Here is a 25,758-nt window from a genome sequence, read left to right as displayed (position 1 = left end):
ATTAGGTGATTAAATGTACTGAACGTCTATCTTAGTCCATTTTGTGTTACAACAGTACCACAGACTGGGTAATTTATAAAGAAAGGAAATTTATTTCTTAGAGTTCTGGAAGTTGGGAAGTCCAAGGTCAAGGCCAGCATTTGCTGAGGGCCTTCTTGCAGTGTCATTGTATGGAGGAAGGCCAAGAGAAGAGAGCAAGACAGGACTGAACTTTCTTTTATAACAAGCCCACTGGTGATAACCTTCTCCTGAGATGATGACAGTAATCTTTTCCTAATCACCTCTTATTAGGCCCTACCTCCCAACACTATTGCACTGGAGATTAAATTACAACGTGGGAGATTTGGAGGGGGACACAGTCAAACCATAGCAACATCTGTTCAATTTTATAATTAGGGCACAGATATCCATTTGAAGTATGTGTAATGTGGAATACTATAACTTCCATATCTTATGTGTCTATGTAAACCAAATGGAAGTATTGTATGAATTAACATAATATGATGTTATTATCTGGTTATGTTAACAACACCTTTGAAAATTTAACCTTGAAAGTGAAGTGACCAGAATAGTTACTCAATGTATGTTTATTCTGCGCCTGGCTAGCATTATACTCTGCTAGTTACCAAAAAAAGAAATATGCTCCTTGCTCACAGCATTTTTACATTATAGATGCGATCTTTACAAAAAGGACATGACATTGTACTGGAATCATTCAAGTCCCAGTTCACATTCCGTATCGTCTAAGAAACTTCTCAAAACTATGACTTGACTTAAACAGTACCTACACAGAGCTTTAAATTTAAATTCAGTTTTAATAATAGTAGTAGTGGCTAACAGTGAATGTATGCCGTTATCTGGCCCTGTTCTGAATGCTTTATATGAATTAAACTCATTTAATTGTATTGAAATCTTAAAAAGTTAAAATAACAATGTATTAAATAAGAATACCACTACTACACAGTGTGCTCCTGTAGGGTAAGAACAGTGTCTTAATCCTTCTGTCTTCAGAACCCAGAACAATATCTGGCACATAGCAGATCTTACGTATTTTTTAAAACATACTTTTTTCTTGTCCTTTGACTTTCTCTTCCAAATCAGTAAATATTTTTAAATCTCTTAAATAACTTCAAAATCTTAAAATTATGATGTATATTCTATGAGCATATAATACTATGTAAATTATAAATGATTTATCTTTAGGTTTGATTTGTTACGTGGTTTACATATGTATATATGTAACTGTCACCTTTTTTGCTATCAAACTTAGAGAAAAAATAGATTTGCCTCTGTTTTTTAAAGTGAATACGATTTTGAATACAGTCTACATATTTTAATACTGCTTTAACTCCTTATAGTTTAGATTCTGACACTATGCCAGTGAATCTAATTGCCAATTCTGAGGCTTAGTTTTAGTTTCTTGATTTGTGCTTGATATTGTTGACCATTCCTCAAAAATCTTGACTTGCCTTGAAAGACGTTTTTTCCCTTGATAATATCCTCTTTGCTTTTTTATTCCTTTGTCTTTCCTTATTAAAATTTGAATGTTTCTTCCTAGACAGTTTGATTCTTACTGGTGTTTACCTGGTATCTTTAAACTGAATATTTTCAAATACTTAACCTCTAGGCCAGAAGCCTGTAATCAATATTTTCATTTACTTTAAAATCCTATTCATACCTCTTACTTGAGAATATCCAAAACTGTATTCATAATTTTTACTTAACATACCTTAGCGTTACCTCACTGAATGAAAGCTCCTCTTCAGGTGTACTCAAGATGTCCATGACATTACTGCATACTTTTTAATAATAAGTTTACTTACAAGTTTATTCTCTTTTCCATATCACCCTCGTTCATTATTTTTCTGTTATTGCATAGATTATTTTGTGCTTCTTTATTTGCCCCCTTTCTTATGATCTGGCCCCTTCTGAGTTTCTTAACATTTTTGCAAAGTATTATTTGGGACACAAATTTGACTGTGAAATGGAGGTTTTTCAGTGGTTTTCTACAATGCTTTTCGTTTTCTTAGTGGCCTTTATTGGAACTTTTCTCATTTCTTCCAGGTTTTTCAGTCTCCCAGCATCATTTCGTTTTTTGACATCATGATCTTCACCTGAACAGTTTTTTCCTAAGCAAACTCCCTTGTCATCTGCTAGTTCCTAACCATAGATAAGTTCACTATCCACTCTTCATTCTTGAACCCAGAATGCTGAGTACTACTTCAGAAAACTAAATACTAGTGCTGATCGGTGTCAGAATAAGTTTATGGTTTTTATTTTCTTGGACTTTGAGTATTTATTGCCTGTCAATCTCATTTAGCCATTCTAAAATGTGCCCACTCTGATCAATCTTCCTTCTCCATTTCTCCCATGCCCTCATTTTCAGTCTTCCTCCACAAAGAATTGCAGGCCTGTCTTTATTTTCTTTCTCTTTTCAAACATATGTATAGCCTCTGCTGTCCTACCTCATTTCTTCCTCTCTCAGAGAAAGAAGCTAATCCAAAGCTATTCACTTTAATTTCGTAATTGATTTCTTCCAGGTTGCTAATCATACTCTCTTGTTTCTGCTTTTTAGGTTCTGTTAGTTTTTCTCCCTCAAGACATTTCAGTTTTAACCTTTTAATTCTCTCAAGCAGTTTGTCTTGATTCCAGACATAATCACAATAATTATTTTTTCAGTCCAAACATCTTCTAGATTCATGCTCTTGGCTTATCTTTCATTATCTATAAATTAAGAAATGTAATTATGTAAAATTTGGATTCACATATGTATCTTGTTCAGTACTGTAAAAACAGTCCGTAATCTTGGGAAACATAAATAGCGGAGGCTTGTCATCTGTAGGACATTACTGGGGTTCTAGCATGTTCACAGTCTTGTTATTGTGCAGATTCATTTGCTGCTGTGACTGCCATTTGTGACCCAATGAAACACTATAACCATGTGCCTTCCTAATAGCAAGTTGGGTTTCAGTTTTTACATTGGTGTGACCTTAAAAAATGATTGTGTTCCTTTTAAAAATACATAGTTGTTACAACATTATGGCATTTGGATACTTCTTGTGTTTTTAGGCAAATGTCTTTTTGTAATTCATTCCCAAACTGACATTTTAGACATTTATAGACGGAGATGTTGAGTAGTTGGTTTCCCTGTTTATTGAGCTTTTCTTGTCTTGCTTCTCCTTTGTTTCATCAAACTATTATTGTTTCTGTATAAAGGCTGCCTGATGGCTCTCAATTTCATTATTTTTATGAAAAGTTGTCTTCAAGACTCTTAAGGGTTTTTTTTTTTTTTGCCCAAGTAAATGTCTTCCATTCTCTTGGTTTTATAAAAATAGGGAACATTCAAAGGGGCAGATGGCAGATACGAAAGGAAGGAATAGTATCAAGCCCAATATCGTTTTAAAATTTGTCACATTTTTTCCAGCTTCTGAATAAATTCACTTGTGTTGCACAATGCCTCTTAATATTTTAAAAATTGTTCCAATCAACTATATTGAAGTATAATTGACATAAAATAATTTTAAGTTTGCAATTCAATGAGTTTTAGCAAATATTTATTTAAATACTGTCACAATCATGATGCAGAGTAGTTCCATCATCCCCAAAAAGTTTGCTCCTGTTCCTTTGTAATCAGTTCTTGCTCCCACCTTCTTGCCACTTCTGATCTGCTTTCTATCACTAGTTAGCATTTCATTTAAGTGGAATCATACAGCATGTAGTCTTTTGTGTTTGGCTTCTTTCACTTTGCATAGTGCTTTTGAAACTCATCCATGTTGTTGCATGTATCTGTAGTTCCTTTTTTTTTTTTTTTTTTTTGCTGAGTTCATTGTATGGAGGCATGCTGAAACTTTTTGATTTCTGACGTTTTAATTGATACTCTGATAAAATGTATCTTAAATTTTTTTTCAGCAAACTGACCGGGCAAATAGATTCGAGTATTTATTAAAGCAGACAGAACTGTTTGCACATTTCATTCAACCTGCTGCTCAGAAGACTCCAACTTCACCTTTGAAGATGAAACCAGGACGCCCACGAATAAAAAAAGATGAGAAGCAGAACTTACTATCAGTTGGCGAGTGAGTAATAGTTCAGACTTCATAGTTCAACTAAACTTATTTTTGATTGTCTTCAGTAGAAGCATAAAATCACTATGATAAATAACTTAAAAAATTATTTTAGTGCCATTATTTATTTGGCCCTGCTTGGCTTGGCATGATTTAGCCATAAGTGCATAAGTATATAAAAATATGCATATTGGTTAGAGCACAGTGGCTCTTGCCTGTAATCCCAGCATTTTGGGACGCCAAGGTGGGAGGATTGCTTGAGTTCGGGAGTGTGAGAGCAGCCTGGGCAACGTAGGGAGATCCCATCTCTACCAAAAAAAAGAACAGTAAAACTGTATAACGTCTTATTTTTTGTAGCATTACATAGTTTATGAATTGTAACAATCATATTGAGTATGGAATTTAGATGTCATGTCATTCCTCAGAGAGGAACCAAATGCAGAGGTTAAGTGGCTTGTTTAATATCACATTGAAAAATGATCCAGACTTGAATTTGAATCTGACTTGGGTGTGCTCTAGGCTCCTCCATCACATACAGATGTTGACGATATTTTATCTAAAGTGTGGTGTATGGGATATTGTGATGACTTACATCACAGCAGCTTGTTTAAACTTTTTGTTACATATTTAGTTGTTTTTATATAAATTGAAGTGTCAGGTTGTATGCCATCCTTTGGTGGTTGTTGAAAGTAATTCTTAGATGTTGAATTTGGAAATTCTCTAGAATTTTAGTCCTGGTTGGATAAATAAGATGTTTAATTAGTAATAGTAGATTTAGGGCAGTCTTGGCTCCCTGAAATGGCTTTATGTAAAATTCCCAAAGTGAAAACTGTGATCAGTAATTAAAATATAAAAGATTGTCTAAAATATCAACAAGGTTAAATTCACTACACAGTTTGTTGAAAGGAAAGTATGAGCTTCATCTTGAAGGGGTTATCGTTGTAAGCATAATACCTTTTATTTGGGGTATTCCACTCATTCAGTATATCTTATTTCTCATCCATTGTGACCAAAACACTATTTTAATACTTCTTAAAATATTTCAGACTTCAGAAGTTTGCAGATATTTAAATATCATTAGTGTCATGGTGTGAAACTGGAAACTAATGAATATTGTTATGGGATAGTCAATATGATGTCTCGAAAAGAAACACTTCTGTTATTCTTTTCTATTTTATTATCATCCTAATTTATCTTTTTTATAAGATAAAAAAGATTCTATTGGAAATACATAATACATTCTTCAGCTTGATGTATTAAATAGTGTTATTGGGGAAAAAGAGTCCTAGTTAACAGATTTCTTTACTCTTCAAACCATTTTAAATGGGAAGCTAATTTACCTAAAGTAATGAGGGTGATAGTATTGTCTTTGAGTATCAGGAATACATTTTTAAAAATCTTTTTGTTGTTTGTTTATATTGAGACAGAGTCTTACTCTGTGACCCAGGCTGGAGTGCAGTGGTGTGATCTCGGTTCACTGCAACTTGTGCCTCTGGGGTTGAAGCCATTCTTGTACCTCAGCTGGGATAACAGGCTCACGCCACCAAGCCCAGCTCATTTTTGTATTTTTAGTAGAGATGGGGTTTCACCATGTTGGCCAGGCTAGTCTCGAACTTCTGACCTCAAGTGATCCACCCACCTCGGCCTCCTAAAGTGTTGGGATTACAGGCATGAGCCACTGTGCCTGGCCGGGAATACATTGTTGTTGTTTTTTTTAGGCATTCACAATTATATTCAGTTTTTAACAATAAATGACAACTCAGCTTTTAAGTTTTACAACTGTAATAAGCATTTTGAGAGTAACTATAAAGGATATTTTATAAAAATGTTAAAATTATCTCCCAGTTTATGGAGAATAAATTGGGGATGGAAGTAGATCTTTGTACTCAATTTCATAGGCTCAGAATGCAGAGAAGTACAAGGAATAACAGACTAGGATGTACTGATTATGATTAGAAGCATATATAACAAACAAGAAGGCCCTTGAATTTCTGAGGAATGCTTCTATCTTGGAAGGCCAGTTATCCTTTTACCAAGCATGTAGTTTTGGTAGAAATGAAGTTACAAATTAGATTCAGGGGTCTCAGTAGGGGCATAACCTGCCTTTTTCTAAATAAGATGAAAATATTTGTTGAAAGTGTCAGAATTGGGGAGTAAGTATTAATAGTTTTATTGAACCGAGCCCTTTAGAGATTAATTGGCAGTATTAAAACTTGAGAAAATCAGTTTTTAAGGGGGTATGTCTGATTCTCTTAGGATGTAGAATTTAGATGTGTATTTAAAAATATTTTTGATTAATCCCTGGTCACTGCTTAAATTTCTGAGTCCTCATGGTGCCCCTTTTGCTCAAAGTTGCAGTTTTAAACATGTGGTTTCTGGAACTTTTTTTTTTCTTTGGCAGAAAGATTTTTAAAAAGGTACACTTTAAAATTCAAATATTGAGATTTTCTGACTACATAGTTCTTGAAATTTGACTATCACATTTGAGTTTATTGGGTTCTGGTTAATCTATAGTACTGCTGTATTTTAATAACTAATGTATATTTTAAATAATTATCTGAAATGTTGGAGATTTAAATTTACTCATATTTTCTACTGTCCACTGGTTGATGCCTATTAGAAATTTAATTTTGTGGAATCTTGGTCAGCCACTTGACTATGATGTTGAAATAGTAGCTGATAATTAAAACCAAAACTCAAATCAGGTAATTTTGTTTTCATCTTAACAGTTACCGACACCGTAGAACAGAGCAGGAGGAGGATGAAGAACTACTAACAGAAAGCTCCAAAGCAACCAATGTTTGCACTCGATTTGAAGACTCTCCATCATGTATGTTAAACACAGTTGTTTTTTAAAAAATTGCCCTTTGAGACATCCTTTGGTTAATGTTTTGGATTTGTGTAGGCTACTATCTGTGAAGCAGATTTTTAGTAATCTTAGATGTTTATTGGTTGTGAAATAAACTTCAGATTTTGATGGAGATGAGAGCATATTATAGGACAGTAGTGCTATGTTTCAAAGTTACATAAAATGTCATTGTGTTTGTTATTGCCCTGAAGTATATGTAAAACTAGGGATCATTTTGCTTTATATTTGTCCCAGATAAGAAAACTAATTTATTTTAAAAAAGGTACTTCATGAACACATCTGCTTAGTTATTTTCTGATGTTTTTATATTAATTTGTTTTAATATTTTGTGAAATGTATTTGTTTGTTGGTTAGCTTTTTATCCTCAAGTGTTTTTCAAAAGGAAATGGGGGGTACACTGTGTACATATTAAAAAAGAAAAATCAGGTGACTGTTATGTATATTTGGTAATTATTCTGGGGAGCAAAATAAGTAGTATACCCTGAAAGAGAGCACATTGGAATGTATAAGATATATTGGAAAAGTAACTTAGGAATTTCCTATTTCCTTTTTTTTATTAGAAAGAAAATAAAATCTGCAGATAACCTGTATCTGGTCTTTATGAAAGCTGAAAATACTTGGTTAGGAACACTTGGGTTGTCATTAAAAAGACAAGAGGCCAAAGAGTCTCTTGGACCACTATATGGGTAACATAAGAACTGAGTTGTTGGAGTGGGTACTCTTGATTCCTGCAGTCATGTTTCCCGCACTTGGTTATCTTCCATGTCCAGCGTATCTACTTCAGACCATGGCAACTACCTCTAGTAGTTTGGAACTTGCAGAGTTCCTATTCTTCAAGAATCCCTTAGTAATGAAAATGAAGTCAGTATATATGTGTAGGCCCAGATGAAGAGATTGCCTTGTATTTCTTGTCTTAAAATGCGCATTTTGTGCTTTTCTTTTGTTCTTAGATGTAAAATGGGGTAAACTGAGAGATTATCAGGTCCGAGGATTAAACTGGCTCATTTCTTTGTATGAGAATGGCATCAATGGTATCCTTGCAGATGAAATGGTATGTGTTGGTAGATTTTTTGAAGGGTATGTTTTGTATTTAAAATATCTTATACATTAAATTGACAAAAGTTTCTTACAGTCTACAACTGTTAGCAAATGGATCCTCTCTGAAACTAGTGTAAGCAGCTTGCCTTAATTGCGTGTGATCTGTATTTTAATTGTGAGAAATTTCCATCTGTGAAAATATAATAAATTTAAAAACAATACATTTGAGAAACATGTTTTTGGATGACTTTTATAGTACACTGATCTATTTCCTTCCAGTTCGGTAAAACACAAGTGAGGTCATTAGTTGTTTATAAATGATAAGAATTTTTTCCAGGTGGTAGCTTGTACAATTCTTATAAAACATCTTTTGTTAACTGCTAGTTATGTAATGAATGTTTTAAAAAGTTTCCTTATTGCTATAGTGCTAAAATGTTTAATTGGTTGGAGAAAGTATGAAGTCAAAAGAAACGTGTTTCAATGCTAGCTGTGCTAGATGGCTTTGGGAATGTCACTTCAACTGGGCCTTATGCGGGTGATAATAATACCTCCTTTAGAGACTTGTGAAGATTATATGACATAACACTTACAAACTTTGACATATGTTAAGTTTTTGCCATTTATTAACTATTATAAATATGTGGCATTTCTCTTAAATATTTATCTCTGTTTGTTGGGAGGTATAATTTTGAAATAATGTTTTTGTTTTTCATTGCTTCATGGTTATTTTGAAATCTTTTAGGGCCTAGGAAAGACTCTTCAAACAATTTCTCTTCTTGGGTACATGAAACATTATAGAAACATTCCTGGTCCTCATATGGTTTTGGTTCCTAAGTCTACATTACACAACTGGATGAGTGAATTCAAGAGATGGGTACCAACACTTAGATCTGTTTGTTTGATAGGGGATAAAGAACAAAGAGTAAGTTTCTAGTATTTCATTACATTTTTGATGCTAAAATAATTTGAATTCAGGCTTGAGTATGGGTATAATGGGAGGAAGGATAAAAGAGACCGGATCTTCGCAAATATTAGTATTTACAAATGTAGCATCGTCTTGGTGGATAAAAAACAGCACTTCAGGAGGTTGAGGCAGGCGGATCATGAGGTCAGGAGATCGAGACCATCCTGGCTAACACAGTGAAACCCTGTTTCTACTAAAAACATAAAAAATTAACGGTGTAGTGGCACACATGGCCTGTAGTCCCAGCTACTTGGGAGGCTGAGGCAGGAGAATCGCTTGAACCTGGGAAGTAGAGGTTGCAGTGAGCCGAGATGGCGCCACTGCACTGCAGTCTGGGCGATAGAGCAAGGCTTCATCTCAAAAAAAAAAAAAAAAAAAAAAAAAAAGAAAATCATACTGGAAAGAAGACACTAGAAACTGTAGAAAGCTGTAAGAATATATAGTGTTTCCCTTTTGGGAGTGGTTGTATAAAATCAGTGGTTTTGCTCTCATTAGAAGTATTTTCTCGTTTTTAAAAGATGTTTTGAAATGTGAGTTGGTTGGAAATTTAAGGAGGCACATTTTTAGATGAACGTGTGTAGTGGTAATAGTCACAGAATTACGGTTTTTAAAGACAGTTGAGTCATATATAGTTATTTGGTGATTTATTATGATATCTAACAAAATAAGTTAAAATTTCGATCAGTTAACAACATCCTTGTGGGAAGAAGAGATGGAAAAAATAACATTAGTATATAAAGCTCAGATTTGGAAATTTATTCAGACTCTACTGAATAGCTGTGTACTTGTTTTTTATTTCCCATTCATTTACCTGTGAGTGAGAAGTCTAGATTTTTTTTCTTTCCTTTTCTAGTTACGTTGGGTATTTTAAGTTATCAATTTTTGTTTGTTTGTTTGGGAGCCCAGAGAGTGGTAATTACTTAATAACCACTCTTTGCTTCAGTTTTCTTACCTTTAAAATAATACTATTAGGAATGTGTTAATACATTTATAAACCTGAAAGGAATGCAGATGCCTACTACTGCTAACTATCTTTCCGCCCTGTTCCTTTCTTTATGTTAAAACCTCCCTCTTTTTTGTCTAAACCTGTCTCCTAAGGATTTCCATATCTAGTGGAATTGCAGAAAGCCATTTTAAGTGTCTATTGAATTTTGCACGGGTTAACTTTGTCAGTTTTTAAAAATCTAATGGTTCTGACATTTAAATGATTAATGACGTTACTTTAGTGTTAAGAAAGCTGATTCTAAACATTTGCATAATATAGCTACTCTACTCCTTTTTAATATTCCCACCTCCTTTTACATATTAGATTACTTGTCATCAGTAAATTTAATGCGTGGTTTATTCCTGTGTGATGTAATTTTTTTCTCTTGTTACACAGGCTGCTTTTGTCAGAGACGTTTTATTACCAGGAGAATGGGACGTATGTGTAACATCTTATGAAATGCTTATTAAAGAGAAGTCTGTGTTCAAAAAATTTAATTGGAGATACTTAGTAATAGATGAAGCTCACAGGATCAAAAATGAAAAATCTAAGGTAATTTGATACTTAGATGTGAAAAGCCTTCATGTAAGAATTTGATTGAAGTACAGATTTTTTTTTCGTCTAACTTTGAGTTATGAGATACACGTGCAGAACGTACAGGTTTGTTACGTAGGTATGCATGTGCCATGGCGGTTTGCTGCACCTAGCAACCTATCATCTAGGTTTTAAGACCCGTGTGCATTAGATATTTGTCCTAATGCTCTCCCTCTGCTTTCTCCCCACTCCCCAGCAGGCCCTGGTGTGTGATGTTCCCCTCCCTGTGTGCATGTGTTCTCATTGTTCACCACCCACTTATGAGTGAGAACATGCAGTGTTTGGTTTTCTGTTCCTGTGTTAGTTTGCTGAGAATGATGACTTCCAACTTCATCCATGTCCTTGCGGAGGACATGAACTCATTCTCTTTTATGATTGCATACTGTTCCCTGATACATACGTGCCGTATTTTCTTTATCCAGTCTATCATTGATGGGCATTTGGGTTGGTTCCAGGTCTTTGCTGTTGTAAATAATGTAATATGCAGAATATTCTAATGACGTATTTGGTTCTTTTCTTTCAGTTGTCAGAAATAGTGAGGGAATTCAAGACTACAAATAGACTATTATTGACTGGAACACCTCTTCAGAACAACTTGCATGAGCTGTGGTCACTTCTTAACTTTCTGTTGCCAGATGTGTTTAATTCAGCGGATGTAAGTATTTCCTGATGCTTTCTGGTAATAATAATATTTTGCTTAATGCTATATATTTTTGTAATAAAAGTGGCCTGTCTTTTAGCGTGGCTTGAGATTATTATTAATTTTTTATGCTTTTATGTATATAGTTAGCCTGGTGTTATCTCCTAGGTTGTCTCTGTATAATGGGAATTTACTTTTGTGCCTTTAGTTTCAATCTTACTTCATTATTATTATTATTTTATATTTTTTTGAGACAAAGTCTCACTCTGTCATACAGACTGAAGTGCAGTGGTGCGATCTTGGCTCACTGCAACCTCCACCTCTGGAATTTGGGTGATTCTTGTGCCTCAGCCTTCCCAATAGCTGAGATTACAGGTGTGTGTCACCACGCCTGGCTAGTTCTTGTATTTTCTGTAGGGATGAGGTTTTGCCATGTTGTCCAGGTTAGTCTCAAGCTCCTGGCCTCAAGTGATCTGCCTGTCTCGGCCTCCTGAAATGCTGGGGTTATAGGCGTGAGCCACCACGCCAGGCCTCAGTCTACTTTAAATCATTGTTTTCTGTATCTGAAATGGCATAAATTGTCACTTCTGTTTGGTAAGTCATGTTAGCCTGATCTTGTTTCAGTGGCTCTAGGTTGACTGGTTATGGTTTTAAGGTGCTGCTCAAGGTATTACTGAAGTGATTTGTATACCTCACATTGCTTATGTTTTAAGTGCCAAGGGTGACTGTCAAATTTAGTGAAATCCGTCTGGCTTTTCTTTTACTATAGTCTAACAAACCAATATAACCTAATCTTTATGGATTATTTGTAGTCATAGAAATGATAGCAATCGTTAATTAGCTATTTGAACTGTTAATAGTAATATAATAGCTATGTCAAGAGTTTTTGCTATTAGAAATTGCAGGGTTTTTTTTTTGCTGGACCAGCGTTTATTTTTGAAACTTTGTTTGCATAGCTGGCATCTTGTGTGTGTTGGAGGGATTTGAAGAGCACCACGTTAGTATATTTTTGTACAGTTAAGTTATAAAAAGGTATTAATTTTGTTTTTTTCTGTTGAAGATTATTTTGAAAGAATAGTGATTTTGTGTTGTAAAAAGATAATCAAACTCGAAAAGCAGTTTTAGTTTCGATTTTACATATTTTGATGTTCTTGAGATAATTCCTTTTTTCTCACTACATTGACACTTTCATTTACTTTAGTTAAAGCAGTGAATTCTAAGATTATGTTTACTCAAAAACAAAGCACATATATAATACATATTTTCAAGAGATGAGGTTAGAGAAACTGTCCTTGTATCCTAACCAAATATTAATGAAATGCTGGTAATTTCAATTTCATTTAGTAAGTTTGATTAAAATTGACATTGTTCTGTAAACTTGTATTTGAGAAGTCTGAATGGTCTTAGAGAACAAACTATAAAATGTTTTAATTTTCAAGCTTTTATGAAAATTGAAAGATATTTTTCAAGAATATTAATTTTCTAATTCTATAGAACTTGCTTTCCAAGTTATCTTTTTACTGTGAAACTTGTTATTTTGATGTTTTCGAGAAGAATATTTAGAAGGTAGTGTGATTTCTGATCTACTTGTTTTAAAATTTGTTGATAACAGTGACACAGGAGAAATGGGGTTGGACTAAGTGTGTTTTTTTTGTGGGTTACAATTAAAATTACTAATTCTAGAAATCATTTCTATATCTGGTATTATAGGGTATTTATTAATATTATCTCTGATCTGAGTATTTTTTTTGGTTAATCTAGGACTTTGATTCCTGGTTTGATACAAACAACTGCCTTGGGGATCAAAAACTAGTTGAGAGGCTTCATATGGTAAGTATTTTGGAGTAGTGTTAAAGCATATTTCTGATGGGAAAAAGGATAAAGGTTTAAATTAGTAGATTATTTTCCTGCTAATAGAAAGCTCAATGGCTTAAGAATCAGATCTGCTTGAATTCTGACACTTAACTGTTACATCTTACAATCAATGTAGGGGATGATGTGTGGTTCAGTGTTAGAACCTAGAGTGGAATCCTGACTTAAGGGAAAAAGTAATCTCTTACAGTTATACAAAGTACAGTGGGGGAAAGAAGAATTGCATAATAATTAATATAGACAAGTTTTTGTTGTTGTTTGATCTTGGCTCACTGAAATCTCTGCTTCCCAGGCTCAAGCAGTCTCTACCCACTCAGCGTCTAGAGTAGCTGGGATTACAGGCATTCGCCACCATGCCCAGCTAATTTTTGTATTTTTTGCAGAGACGGTGTTTCACCATGTTGCCCAGGCTAGTCTCGAACTTCTGAACTCAAGTTATCAACCTGCCTCCCAAAATGTTGGGATTACAGGCATGAGCCACGACGCCTGGCCTTATAGACACGTTTTTAAAGCTTAGTTCAATTAACATTCTGTAGAAGAATCTAACAGGTTCACTTTTGAAAGAGCGAAAGATCCATCTGTTTTTTCTTAAATCTAGTGACATTGTGTGTAAGCAACTGCCTTGCATAATGAGCAGAGTTAGTATGTTTTTGCTTTGCTGCGTAGCTTTGTTTTTACATACAGCTTCCTGGGACGGTTCACAGGTAAAAGTTGGTAGGTAGAGAAACTTCTCTAACAGACCCCAAATTAAAATACCCTGGTCAGCAGGTTAAAGCAGGAGCTTGTAAGAATGTTATATAAAGCCCTTAATGACCTAACTCAGGGATTTTCAGCCTCCTTTGACATTTTGGTCTGGGTATATCTTTGAGAGGGGTAAGGAGAGAGGGGAGAACGTGATTGTCCTGTGTGGTGTTGTATGTTTAATAGCATCCCTGACACTTCTACTCACTAGATGGCAGTAGTAACATTCCTCCAGTTGTGACAACCAAAAATTTCTCGACATTGCAAATGTCCCCTGGGGAACAAAATTGTGCCCCTCCATGACCTAACCTTTTAAACGTTCTTTGGCATCTGTTTTACTTAATATATTGAGCTTTAATTTGATAGATTGCTGATAGAATCCTTTTTCCTGGTCTCTTTACTAATACCTAGTCCAAGACTCAGTGACATCACCTCCACTGAACCAGCCAGGCTGAGGCTGGCCTAGTCATCTGTGTATTCCATCTTTAACAATCTGAGCACCCTAACGTTATAGGACTTTGCAGAGGATATTGAGATGATTCACAAGTGTTTTCTATACTGGATTGTAAGCACAAAGGCAGGAAGCACATACTTACTTGTCTTTGTATACCTGGCACAATGCCTAGTTAGAGTGGATATTTGAGCAGGGAAAAAAAATTAAGTTCATAATTGTTCAAATATTTCATTATAAAGTACTTTAAAATTCTTAAATACTGAGCGTTTTGTTAAATATTTGAAGGTAGTAATTTCCTAGCTACCTTTATTTCAATTCAGATGGCATTCATGCGTCTGAGCACTCTCTTCGTGTTTACTTAGACCAAGGATTGTGGAGTGTATATGTAATCTTGGGGGTAGAAAAGGAGGCAGAAGAACATGATTTTTTTCATGCATTTTTTTTCCCCTTATTCTTCTGCTCTTGGCTTTCCTGTAGTAAATACGTAGGTACATCTAGGTAAAGCAAACAAATAACCCACAGAGCAGAATCAACCAGATTTGGAAACTGTTTTGTTCACAGGGTATTTTGAAAATGCTTATGAAGTCAGGGAGAAGAGGTCTTGTAGCTACCTTTCTATTTTCTCCTGCTCTTTACTTTGAAGTTTCTACAGTAGCACCTGTGGTCTCATAATGAAAGGAAGGTTTAGAAGTCAGTATGGATATGCTTAGGAATGAGATAACTCTTATTTGATGCGTTAGTTATCTAATGCTGCAAAAGAACCCCTTATTCCCTCCACCCCCCAAAAACACCTTAACCCCCCTTTAGGGGTAAATAAGACTCCCTTATTTCCCCCACCCCCAAAACACTTAATAGTTTATTAACAACCCTAGAATTTATGGGTTGACCGGGTGGTTTCTTTGTGGGTTACACCTGGGTTTATCCAGTTAGATTTATTTAGCTGGACAATGCCAGAAGAGAACCAGTTGGAGCCTAAAGGTCTTTACTTACACATCTGGCAGTTGTTGGCGCCTGTCAACTAGGGCTAAACTAGCTTTTCTACATGGTGATATTAGAGAGATGTTGATGATACTTTCCCCAGTGATATCTAATTTGTTTTGTGATATAGTCACTGTTTTTAAAAACCAGTGTAGATAGAAGAGAGGTACAAAAAAGTGTATCTTTAGTTGTATAGTTAATTTTAAAACTTACTGTTTTATGAAAATGAGTGAACTACTACTACATATAACGTGGAAATGTCTCATTGTTTAATAAAAGAAACCAGATATAAATGGGTGCTTATTGAGTGAGTCCATGTATATAAAGTTAAAAATGATAGACGAAATTAATTTATGGTGTCTAAAAGTAAGAATATTGCTTACCCTTGGGAAGGAGAAGAGGGAATAGTGACTGGAAGGGACACAAAAATGATTTCTAGAGTGTTCTATTTAGGTAATAACATGGGTACTTTTACAGTACTTGAATAAAATTTCTAAAACTGTACACTCATGATTTATTGAAGTGTATACTTGTATATTCCTTCCGTAAGTTAGGACAGTAAGTTTAAAGACCAACCATAAAAGAGATCTTAATGAGACCCTTGCCCATTCTTAAGCAATGTTAGACAGTCTGCATGCAAGTAACTAGTTTTAGACCTGAAAGGCAGCGAATTGTTGAAAACATCATTTTAAAAATTTACTACTGTTTTTAGTATTTTATGGTAGTATAACAGGTACATACTCATTATGTATACAGGCACATCTCATTACGCTTTGCAGTGCCTCACAGATACTGTATTTTTAAGAAAAATTTACTTTTCAAAACAAATAGATGGTTTGTGGCAATCGTGTGTCAAGGAAGTCTATCAACACCATTTTCCCAAGGCATGTGTTTACTCTGTTTTTAAAGCAATAATGTATTGCTTTAAATAATGTATCACATTTTTAAAGTAATAATGTATTTTTAAACTAAAGTATGTACTTTTTTTAAGACATAATGCTATTGCACACTTAATAGTGTAAATGTAACTCTCAGGTGCACTGGGAAATGTGACTTGCTTTATTGAGGTAGTCTGAAACTGAGCCTACAATATCTCTGAGGTATGCCTGTATTGAATAAGTAATGATCTTGTATTATTACCCTTCAGGAACCCTGTAGTAATAAATTATATACAGTTAGCCCTTCATATCCGTAGGTTCCACATCCATAGATTCAATCAACTATGGATTGGAAATATTTGCCCCCAAAAAAGATAAAAATAAAATGAATGGTTCCATCTGTGTTAAAGATACTGACCTTTTCCTTGTCATTATTCCCTAAACAGTATAGTGTAACAAGTATTTACATAGCATTTACATTCTATTAACTGTTATTACAAGTAATCTAGAGATGATTTAAAGTATATGGAAAGATGTTTGTAGGTTATATGCAGATACTACATTTTATATAATGGACTCGAGCATTTGTGGCTTTTGATATTCAAAGAGAAGGGGACGGGAACTAGTCTCCCAGAGATACTGAGATATGACTGTATTTGCAGGAAGAGGTCCTAAGAAATCACTTGATACTCATGAAGAGAAATTTCTTTTTCATATATTTTATATACAATTCTAAGATGCTGAAATACGACCTTATGCGTAATATTGGTATTACCTATTTATTTTTGTCCTTTTTAAGGTTTTGCGTCCATTCCTGCTTCGTCGAATTAAGGCTGATGTTGAAAAGAGTTTGCCTCCAAAGAAGGAAGTAAAAATCTATGTGGGCCTCAGCAAAATGCAAAGGGAATGGTATGTGTTCTCAGATGTAGTTGATAGCACTATTGATTCTTCCCTAAATTTCATTTGTATTTTGTTTTCCTCATTTGTGTTTTCATGGAATTGCAGTTTGCTGGATTGAACTCAACCTGAAAAGAGGTTTCTCGTCATGTAGTAGAGGTCTTGCTCATTAAGTTCGTTATAGAAAATTTTGAACTTACTAGATGACAGAATCAGGATGGAAGGCTTATAAATCCAAAATTAAAATTGGGATTTAAATCAATGGGTTTCATATGAAGCCATCTATTTGGGTTTTTTAAGAAGGAAACTGTGATAGCACAGTGTGGGAGATACACAGTTCACTCAGTAGTTCATAAATACTAGGTCAGCAGTGTAAAGTGGCTGCAGAAGAAGATACTGTTATGTAAGTTTTGTGTTCAAAGGAGGGGAAATAAATTTACCCTTTTCTTTAGTGGTCTCATTATATTTCATGTATATTTAAGTGCATACTTAAATTTTGATAAGTATTTGCAAGAGACCAGAGTTGTTTGGTTAAAGGACTTAATATCATATAGAGAACTGGGCATGTTATCTGGGTAAGAGGTTATCTGTAGAAGGTGGTCGGTCCTAAATGTCCTCAAAACTTTTGAAAGAGTAGCAGATACTAGGCTTAGCTTGGATGGCTCTAAAACAGAACTAAAATGAGTCAATGCTAAGAGAAGACAAATATTTTTTAGTTAAACATTTGAGTGAACTTTATATCAGAATTGAGATGGAAAGGTCTGCCTTGTTGTTTAAGCATAGATTGCTTAGGCTACTTATTTTGTTCAGAGGATCCAAGGCTCTAAAACTTTAGTGCTTAGACAAATTACTCATTCTTTCATAACAATGTCTAAATTCTTAGTATACATTCAAGGCTTTTTATAATCTGGCCTTAGCTTATGGCTGTAGTAGCTTCACAGACCTACCTCACAGACATAGCTCCCTCCCCCTATGTATTTATATATATATGTAAATCACGTTGTATTCATATTATTCTCATCATCATGCCTTACCATTTCATTAGTCTTCTTGTCTTCTCAGATGTTAGGGTTCTTACCTAAATGCTGCACTAGCTATGGGGTATATAAAAATCGAATAGTGGCACTTTCTGTTGCAAAAAACTACAAACTAAAATTATGTTTAAAACTTACATTTTTTAAAGTTTTGCTTTATTACTTAAAGATATAATATCTTACTGCTTTGTTTTAATTCTACCCAAGGGAACTGTTTTTGTACTTTTAAAATAATATCCTCAAGGCCCAAGGCATAAGTGTGAACATTATAACACTATGTACAATAAAGAAAAATGGAAGCAAAAAGAAGGAGGTTACAGATGTTAAATTCCTAACCATCCCTAGAAGTTGATGAGTAGTTTCTTACAGATATTTGGGGGTTCAGGTGGGGAAGGGGATTAAGTATGTAAAGTGGCAGGGGTTGATCAAGGAACATTTAAGCTCTAAAAATATTTTTCTTCTTTGAATAGGTATACTCGGATATTAATGAAGGATATAGATATACTCAACTCAGCAGGCAAGATGGACAAAATGAGGTTATTGAACATCCTGATGCAGTTGAGAAAGTGCTGTAATCATCCATATCTCTTTGATGGAGCGGAACCTGGTCCACCTTATACAACAGATATGCATCTAGTAACCAACAGTGGCAAAATGGTGGTTTTAGACAAGCTGCTCCCTAAGTTAAAAGAACAAGGTATCTGTTACCCGTATCAAATTATCAAAACTGTTTTAAAATGCTCATGTTAAAACAAAGGAGCACTATACTTTGAAATGACTGCTCTGATGCTTTCTAAAGTTGAAGTGTAGAACATTAAAAAAACCTATTCATTATCTGAACTCTAACCCCCGCTCCTGATTTTAGGCCTGAAGTCTCTTAGAAGATAAGCAATAGTTAGAGCAACCATACTCCCTTGATTTTGGGAAGAGTTTACACTTTATATATACTTTCCTAGAAATTACAGCTTTCTGTCATAAAATGTGAAGATTGCACCTCCCTCCCACACATGGTTCCCAGATCCATTGTTAGACAGTGGTGGTGTGTTCATGATATTGTTTTTTAATTATTTATGTGGGGTTTTAATTAGGTACCATGTTCATGGACCTGAAACATTTTTATTTATAATATGTTGACTTTTTATATGAAAAGGGGTATGTCTGTGGTGTGTGTTTGGGTATATTTAAATTACACGAATGTAGAAAGAACTTAGAAGCCAGCTTCCAATTTTAACTAATAAAAAATGTTTTTAGTCTACTATACTTTTCCTCCTCCCAGATTATTTGAAGCAAACGCCAGACACTATAGCATTTCATAAATTATTATCTGTCTCTTAAAGATAAGAAATATCACTGATACAGTATTAAGTGTACAGATTCAAGTTTGTTTGTGTTTCTCTCTGTATTTTAATAAGAATGACAGTTGTACCAGTAGATGAATCTCCTCTATGATACTATCAAAAGCATATTGTAAGAGTTGTCAGTGAATGGGTTTACTTTTTCCTTTTTATACCTTTTTGTAGAGATAGATTTTTTAAAAATGCTTTCCTTGAAAGCAAAGTAATTAAAGGAATTGAATTGGTGGAGAGGAGTGGCAGGAACTTGGTGGGAATATTCAGATATTAATGCAAAGTATATTGAACTCTGCAAGGAAAATGGAGACTATTAAATGTTCTCATGTTGCAGTACTTTTTGGAAGGCTGAGGTGGGCAGATCATTTAAGGTCAGGAGTTCAAGACCAGCCTGGCCAACATGGTGAAACTCCATCTCTACCAAAAATACAAAAAATTTAGCTGGGCATGGTGGCATGCACCTGTAGTCCCAGTTACTTGGGAGGCTGAGGCAGATGAATCACTTGAACCTGGGAGGCAGAACTGAGATGGCGCCACTGCACTCCAGCCTGGGTGTCAGAGCGAGACTCCGTCTCAAAAAAAAAAAAAAATTCTTAACGCATTTGAGGTGCAGGAACGTGTGACAACAGCAGATTGTCAGCCTCCACTTCTAAGACAGGATCATTTCATAATCATTACTTTTCAAAATGATCCTTTGTCTTGATGCATTCTACTGAAAGTATTATGTAGTTGCCTAAAGAAGTGGAAGGCAGTCAGATAGTTTGAATCACGTCAGATAAGTGAAGGATAGTCATTGTAGATATATGAGGTACATATTATGGTCCTTTGATCTGGAATGGGTCTTCAGAACCAGGTTGAAACCTGGAGTATTAGGTGTGTGTTGGGGGTTTGGGGAGTCATACGCATTGAAGAGGAGTTGTGGAGTAGTGGAAGGTTATTTTTAAACATACGTGAGGTAACAAGATAATGATTATCTTACCCTTTGAGATGGGAAAGCCTTCCAGACCAGAGGCAAATATGCTTTTCTGTACAAATGTTATCCTTTTTTATTTGTGCCATGGTGAGAAAAAAGTGGGAAACGACTGACTGGGATGATAATGTGTAGATTTTTTTGCCCCCTTGTAACCAAGTAGGTAACTTTGGAATTAAAGATAATTGGTTAGTCTTACTTTTGGTTACCCTTAAATTTTTCTACTTTTGAATATATTAATATATTCACTAACAGGTTCACGAGTATTAATCTTCAGTCAAATGACAAGGGTATTGGACATTTTGGAAGATTATTGCATGTGGAGAAATTATGAGTACTGCAGGTTGGATGGTCAGACGCCCCATGATGAGAGACAAGTGAGTAAAATTTGGGGAGGGAGATAAAAAATCATAAATTTTTTGACAATCATTTTATTTTATCCGTAGGACTCCATCAATGCATACAATGAACCAAACAGCACAAAGTTTGTTTTCATGTTAAGCACACGTGCTGGTGGTCTTGGCATCAATCTTGCGACTGCTGATGTAGTAATTTTGTATGATTCTGATTGGAATCCCCAAGTAGATCTTCAGGCTATGGTAAGAGATAACAAATAAATGTATTCTGTGCTTAGTAGATGAATTAGTTAGGGTGAGGTAATTCTTCAGATATCAGTGACTTAACCCAATAGAATTTTATTTTTCTCCAATCCAGTGGTTCAGTGAGAGTATATTGAGTTGATGTTCCATCTAAATAAGGGTATTTCCATCTCAGAGATCTGGCATATCTTAGGACCCTGGAGTCCTCTGCTATATCCTCTGCATCCTATTGGCAGAAGGGGGAAAGGATAGAGTTGGGGATTTTCCAGGAAATTTATGGGTCAGACCTTGAAAGAGCCTCCTTGTCTCTCCACCCTCTTGATCAGACAATTGGACAGAACTCAAATCATGTAGCATAACTGCCTGCAAGGGAATTGGTAAATTATATTGTTGTTGTATCACAGGACGAAAGAGAATTGAGTTTGATGAGCAACTAGCCTGTCTGCCACTTTAGATATTTAAAAGATACACCTGTGTGAAAGTACCAGTCAGATCAGGAAGATTATTTTTAGATTGAGAGAATTGATACTGCAGATTGGCCTGACCCGTGATACTGGTGACCATAAACCCAACTGTAATTAGTCACTTTCTTTCTTTTTTTTTTTTTTTTTTTGAGATAGAGTCTCACTCTGTTGCCCAGGCTGGAGCACAAGGTCCGCCTTCCGGGTTCACACTGTTCTCCTGCCTCAGTCTTCCAAGTAGCTGGGATTACAGGTGTGCACCACCGCGCCTGGCTAATTTTGTATTTTTATTAGAGATAGGGTTTCACCATGTTGGTCAGGCTGGTCTTGAACTCCTCACCTTCAGGTGATCCCCCCACCTTGGCCTTCGAAAGTGCTGGGATTACAGGAGTGAGCTACTGCGCCCAGCCCGTTAGTCACTTTCATCTTGTGCTCTTACTAAGGTTGACTGGGGAAAATTGTCCAATTATTAGAAATAAAGGAGTTTTTTAGGAATGTAGTTAGCAAAAGCGAAACAGAAATTCCTATTCAAACTAGTTTGACTACTTGTATGTAGTTAATTGGGTAATATTTAAAGATTAGAATTTTTATGTTGTTTGCTAAGTTCATTGTTTCATGTCACTTTTTTGCCTGATAGCAGTAACAATTTGGGTTTGATATAGATAGAAAAACATTTTGAATTTAAACCTAGGGAAAAAGACTTAAAATCTTTTCTCATCAGACTTAAAAATTATAATTTTGTATATTGTTTGGAGACATTGTGTGTGTTTTATCTCTGTAACCTAGCAGAATTCATCTGATTCTTACAGATTCATTGTTACTACAAATTTTTAAAAGTTTTTTACTTCAGAATATTTTAATTTTGTTTCTCAATGTACCCATTTCAGTGTTATTTATGTGATTTTTAAACTCAATTCAAAATAACATGGTAATTTATTTAGGACCGAGCACATAGAATTGGACAGACCAAGACAGTCAGGGTGTTCCGCTTTATAACTGATAACACTGTAGAAGAAAGAATAGTAGAACGTGCTGAGATGAAACTCAGACTGGATTCAATAGTCATTCAACAAGGTAAGCCATGGAACTTTAAAACTTTACCAAGCTGGATTGACACAACCTGTTTTTGTTTGAACATCGTCTTAGAAGATTCTTGTTACTAAGCATCCATTGAGTCAAGCTTGCAGCCAGTAGAGATTACTTGTATTGCAAATACAGTAAACTTTAGTTTTGTCCTTAAGATTTATTTGGGCTCAGGACAATTGAATTTTGAATAATGACTCTGCCAGTTAGCAGTTCTCTCTCGTTACATGAACCCATTTCCTCATCTGTTAAGTGGGGATAAAAATACACTTAAGGATTTTAAAGGATTAAAGGGGATAATGTATATAAGATATCTGATATTCAGTGTGGTGGTTAATGATTTATATATACTAATTACTCTTGATTACTGTGGGGAATACTGAAGAAATAAAAATCAGAGAGCCTGATTTTATTCTTTTTTTTTGTCTGCAACTTATTGAGTACCCACCAGATGCTAGGCACTGTTCTTGGTGTTGAGAATTCAGTGGTAAATGGAACATTCAAGTATTCTTACTTGAGTTTACAATTTAGTTGGGAGGGCAGATGAAGTAAACAAGGTATAAGTAGGAGTAGGGGGTGAGAGTGGGATTTTATTTTGAATTGATTGAAGGAAGCTTAAGTTCTCATTCCAGATCAGCTTTTAAGGATGACATAGTTTATGTTTTCATGAAACTTACTGTAAAGTTGATGATGGGAAATATAAAATTCAAGAAAAGGGGTGGGAAACTTAATAACTTCAAATGTTCATTAGTTTCCTTTGTAACTGCATTGTGAGCGTATATTTACTATGTGTCTAAAAAGCTGAAAGGCATATTGTTACATTGTTTACTGATTATGTAGGTGTCTTGATTTTGTCAGTCTCTTATTTCCATGTAAGAGAGTATTTTACATGTCTTTGGTATCCCTAATGCTATTCATAGTGTTGGCCATTTGTCTGCATACCGAAAGACAATAAATTATTGCTTATTTTTACAAATTGTTTCCATTAATAAAGTGTTTACTTTGTGCCAGGCAGTGTGAACATTTCATTTTCTCCTTTAGTCTTCATGCCAACTTGAGATGTTAGTATCAGAGGTAAAGGCTTTTGAGAGGTTAAATTACTTGTTCATTGTACATACAGCTGGGAAGTGACTCAAGGGGGATCAAGAACTTTGTTAACTATTAAGTATTTAATTAGGAAGGCCTTTGGGGGCTTCTCGAGGCTACCAACCCATGAGGTTATCTCATGGGTGATAAAATGGCTAATGTTTTATTTTTCTTCACACATCTGTGTGTTTTGAAAAACACCTGCCATGTGCTTCTTGTTCTCAGTTATTTTCATCCATGAAACACTTTTTTTTGAGGTGGAGTTTTGCTCTTGTTACTCAGGCTGGAGTGCAATGGCACGATCTTGGCTCACTGCAACCTCCACTTCCTGGGTTCAAGCAATTCTCCTGCCTCAGCCTCCTGAGTAGCTGGGTTTACAGATGCCCACCACCAGTGGTGCTTGGCTAATTTTTTTGTATTTTTAGTAGAGACAGGGTTTCACTTTGTTGGCCAGGCTGGTCTCAAACTCCTGACCTCAGGTGATCCACCTCAGCCTCCCAAAGTGCTGGATTACAGGTGTGAGCCACCACGCCTGTCTGAAACACTTTTTTTTTAAAGATTAAAAAACCTTAATTGATTCATAAATTTAGAAATCTTGAGGTTTTTTACTTCATATTTACTGTGGCAATTTTTGGAGCAAACCTTCAGGCTAATAGCTTTCTTGTGCCATTTGTAGACATGTTAGTCAAACAGCAAGCCTTAAGTACATACCTCTGTGTTACTGTTTTTTATTTGAGGAACATAATTGAAAATGAGAGTACACAAGCACTTTACATCTGAAGATTCCCTCTCTGCCCAACTTGGAAGTAGCTTGTATAAGCATGAGACCATTTTGGTAGCAATGGCAGCATCCAATCCAAAGAAACGTACTTTCTGGATATTGCCTCACTTTCAGAGTCACAGATGTTTGGTTGTATATTCTGTTATGGGCCCCAAACCATGATACAAGTATTTAAAGAAGTTGTTGAAAACTTGGATCTTTTTCCACTTAATTACAAGTTGGTTGGCGTATAAAAATCAAAGCTTTGTTTAGATGTATGTGAGTGACCCTTGAGGTGGGTGAAAACAAGTCTTTCTGGGTTTTTGTTTTTGTTTTTATGTCTGTATTTTTGAAAACACAAATTACAAGGTTGTCCAAATTCCTGCCAACTGAAAATCTTTAGTAATTTATTAATGATGAGTTTCTTTGATGATCCAGATACCTTTTTTCACCATGTGTGGTAGTGCATGCCTTTAGTCCTAGCTACTTGGGAAGCTGAGGTAGGAGGATGGCTTGAGCAGGGAGTTGAAGGCTGCAGTGACTATGGTCCTGTCATTGCACTCCAGCCTAAGCAACAGAGCAAGACTGCATCTCAAAGAAATAAACGAATAAAATAAGTTTTTAGGAGTTCCAGTTCTTCTGGAAGTTTTCTTTAAAAAGAAACTGATGTTACATATTTCAGTTCTGTGTAAAGTTTGGCCTGTGGGAAGGATTTTTCACTTTACTTTTCTAAGGAGAAAAAGCTGATTTGGGGAGTATTAGTAATAACACCTTTCTGCTCATCAGAAACTTGTGTATATAATGCTTCCATCTGTTGAAACTTGTAGGTTTTTGAAAACTTCGTCATATGCAGCTTTCACAAAAGATTATATTTCATTGACACAGTATACAGTAGGGTTCATTATATAATACATCAGCTTTAGGAATGTTTTGTAGCTTACCAACTGAAAATTTGGCATTAAATTTAGTGCAAAAATGAAAATGATCAGATGTGAATAAACAGTAAACAGAAGTGATTGACATTTGAGACAGAATTATAAGGCATTAAACCTTACATTTAAAATTTCAAGTTTCCAGTAAAATAAAGTCTGTTCAGTTAACATTATACAACACAATCTTTTTTCAGGGAGGCTTGTGGATCAGAATCTGAACAAAATTGGGAAAGATGAAATGCTTCAAATGATTAGACATGGGGCAACACATGTGTTTGCTTCAAAGGAAAGTGAGATCACTGATGAAGATATTGATGGTATTTTGGAAAGAGGTGCAAAGAAGGTGAGATGTAGATTAAATAATGCTTTTAATATAGAATGTTTTAGACCAGAAACAGGAAATATTTGTTACATTGATGATAAATAATTTTATTTCCCTAACAAAAAACCTTTTGTGTACCTGAAGTTAATTTATTTTGACTGCAGGTTTCATGCTTTCTTTGTTGTGAA

At 35.0% G+C, this 25,758-nt stretch overlaps 1 protein-coding gene across 1 annotated transcript in view; it reads left to right on the top strand.

Moving 5' to 3' along the window:
- Positions 1-25,758, top strand: part of SMARCA5 (SWI/SNF related, matrix associated, actin dependent regulator of chromatin, subfamily a, member 5) — a 40,785-nt gene that overhangs the window by 4,469 nt on the left and 10,558 nt on the right. The window contains exons 3-15 of the mRNA XM_003899224.3: positions 3,910-4,076; positions 6,794-6,894; positions 7,884-7,984; positions 8,714-8,893; positions 10,317-10,472; positions 11,038-11,169; positions 12,916-12,984; positions 16,877-16,986; positions 18,479-18,705; positions 20,583-20,704; positions 20,774-20,926; positions 22,329-22,461; positions 25,443-25,591. Coding sequence (XP_003899273.1) covers positions 3,910-4,076; positions 6,794-6,894; positions 7,884-7,984; positions 8,714-8,893; positions 10,317-10,472; positions 11,038-11,169; positions 12,916-12,984; positions 16,877-16,986; positions 18,479-18,705; positions 20,583-20,704; positions 20,774-20,926; positions 22,329-22,461; positions 25,443-25,591 — 1,800 coding nt within the window. The remainder of the gene's footprint in view (positions 1-3,909; positions 4,077-6,793; positions 6,895-7,883; positions 7,985-8,713; positions 8,894-10,316; positions 10,473-11,037; positions 11,170-12,915; positions 12,985-16,876; positions 16,987-18,478; positions 18,706-20,582; positions 20,705-20,773; positions 20,927-22,328; positions 22,462-25,442; positions 25,592-25,758) is intronic.

This window comes from Papio anubis, chromosome 3 (genome assembly GCF_008728515.1).
Source record: "Papio anubis isolate 15944 chromosome 3, Panubis1.0, whole genome shotgun sequence".
NCBI lineage: Eukaryota > Metazoa > Chordata > Mammalia > Primates > Cercopithecidae > Papio > Papio anubis.
This window is presented reverse-complemented; position numbering and strand designations above follow the sequence as displayed.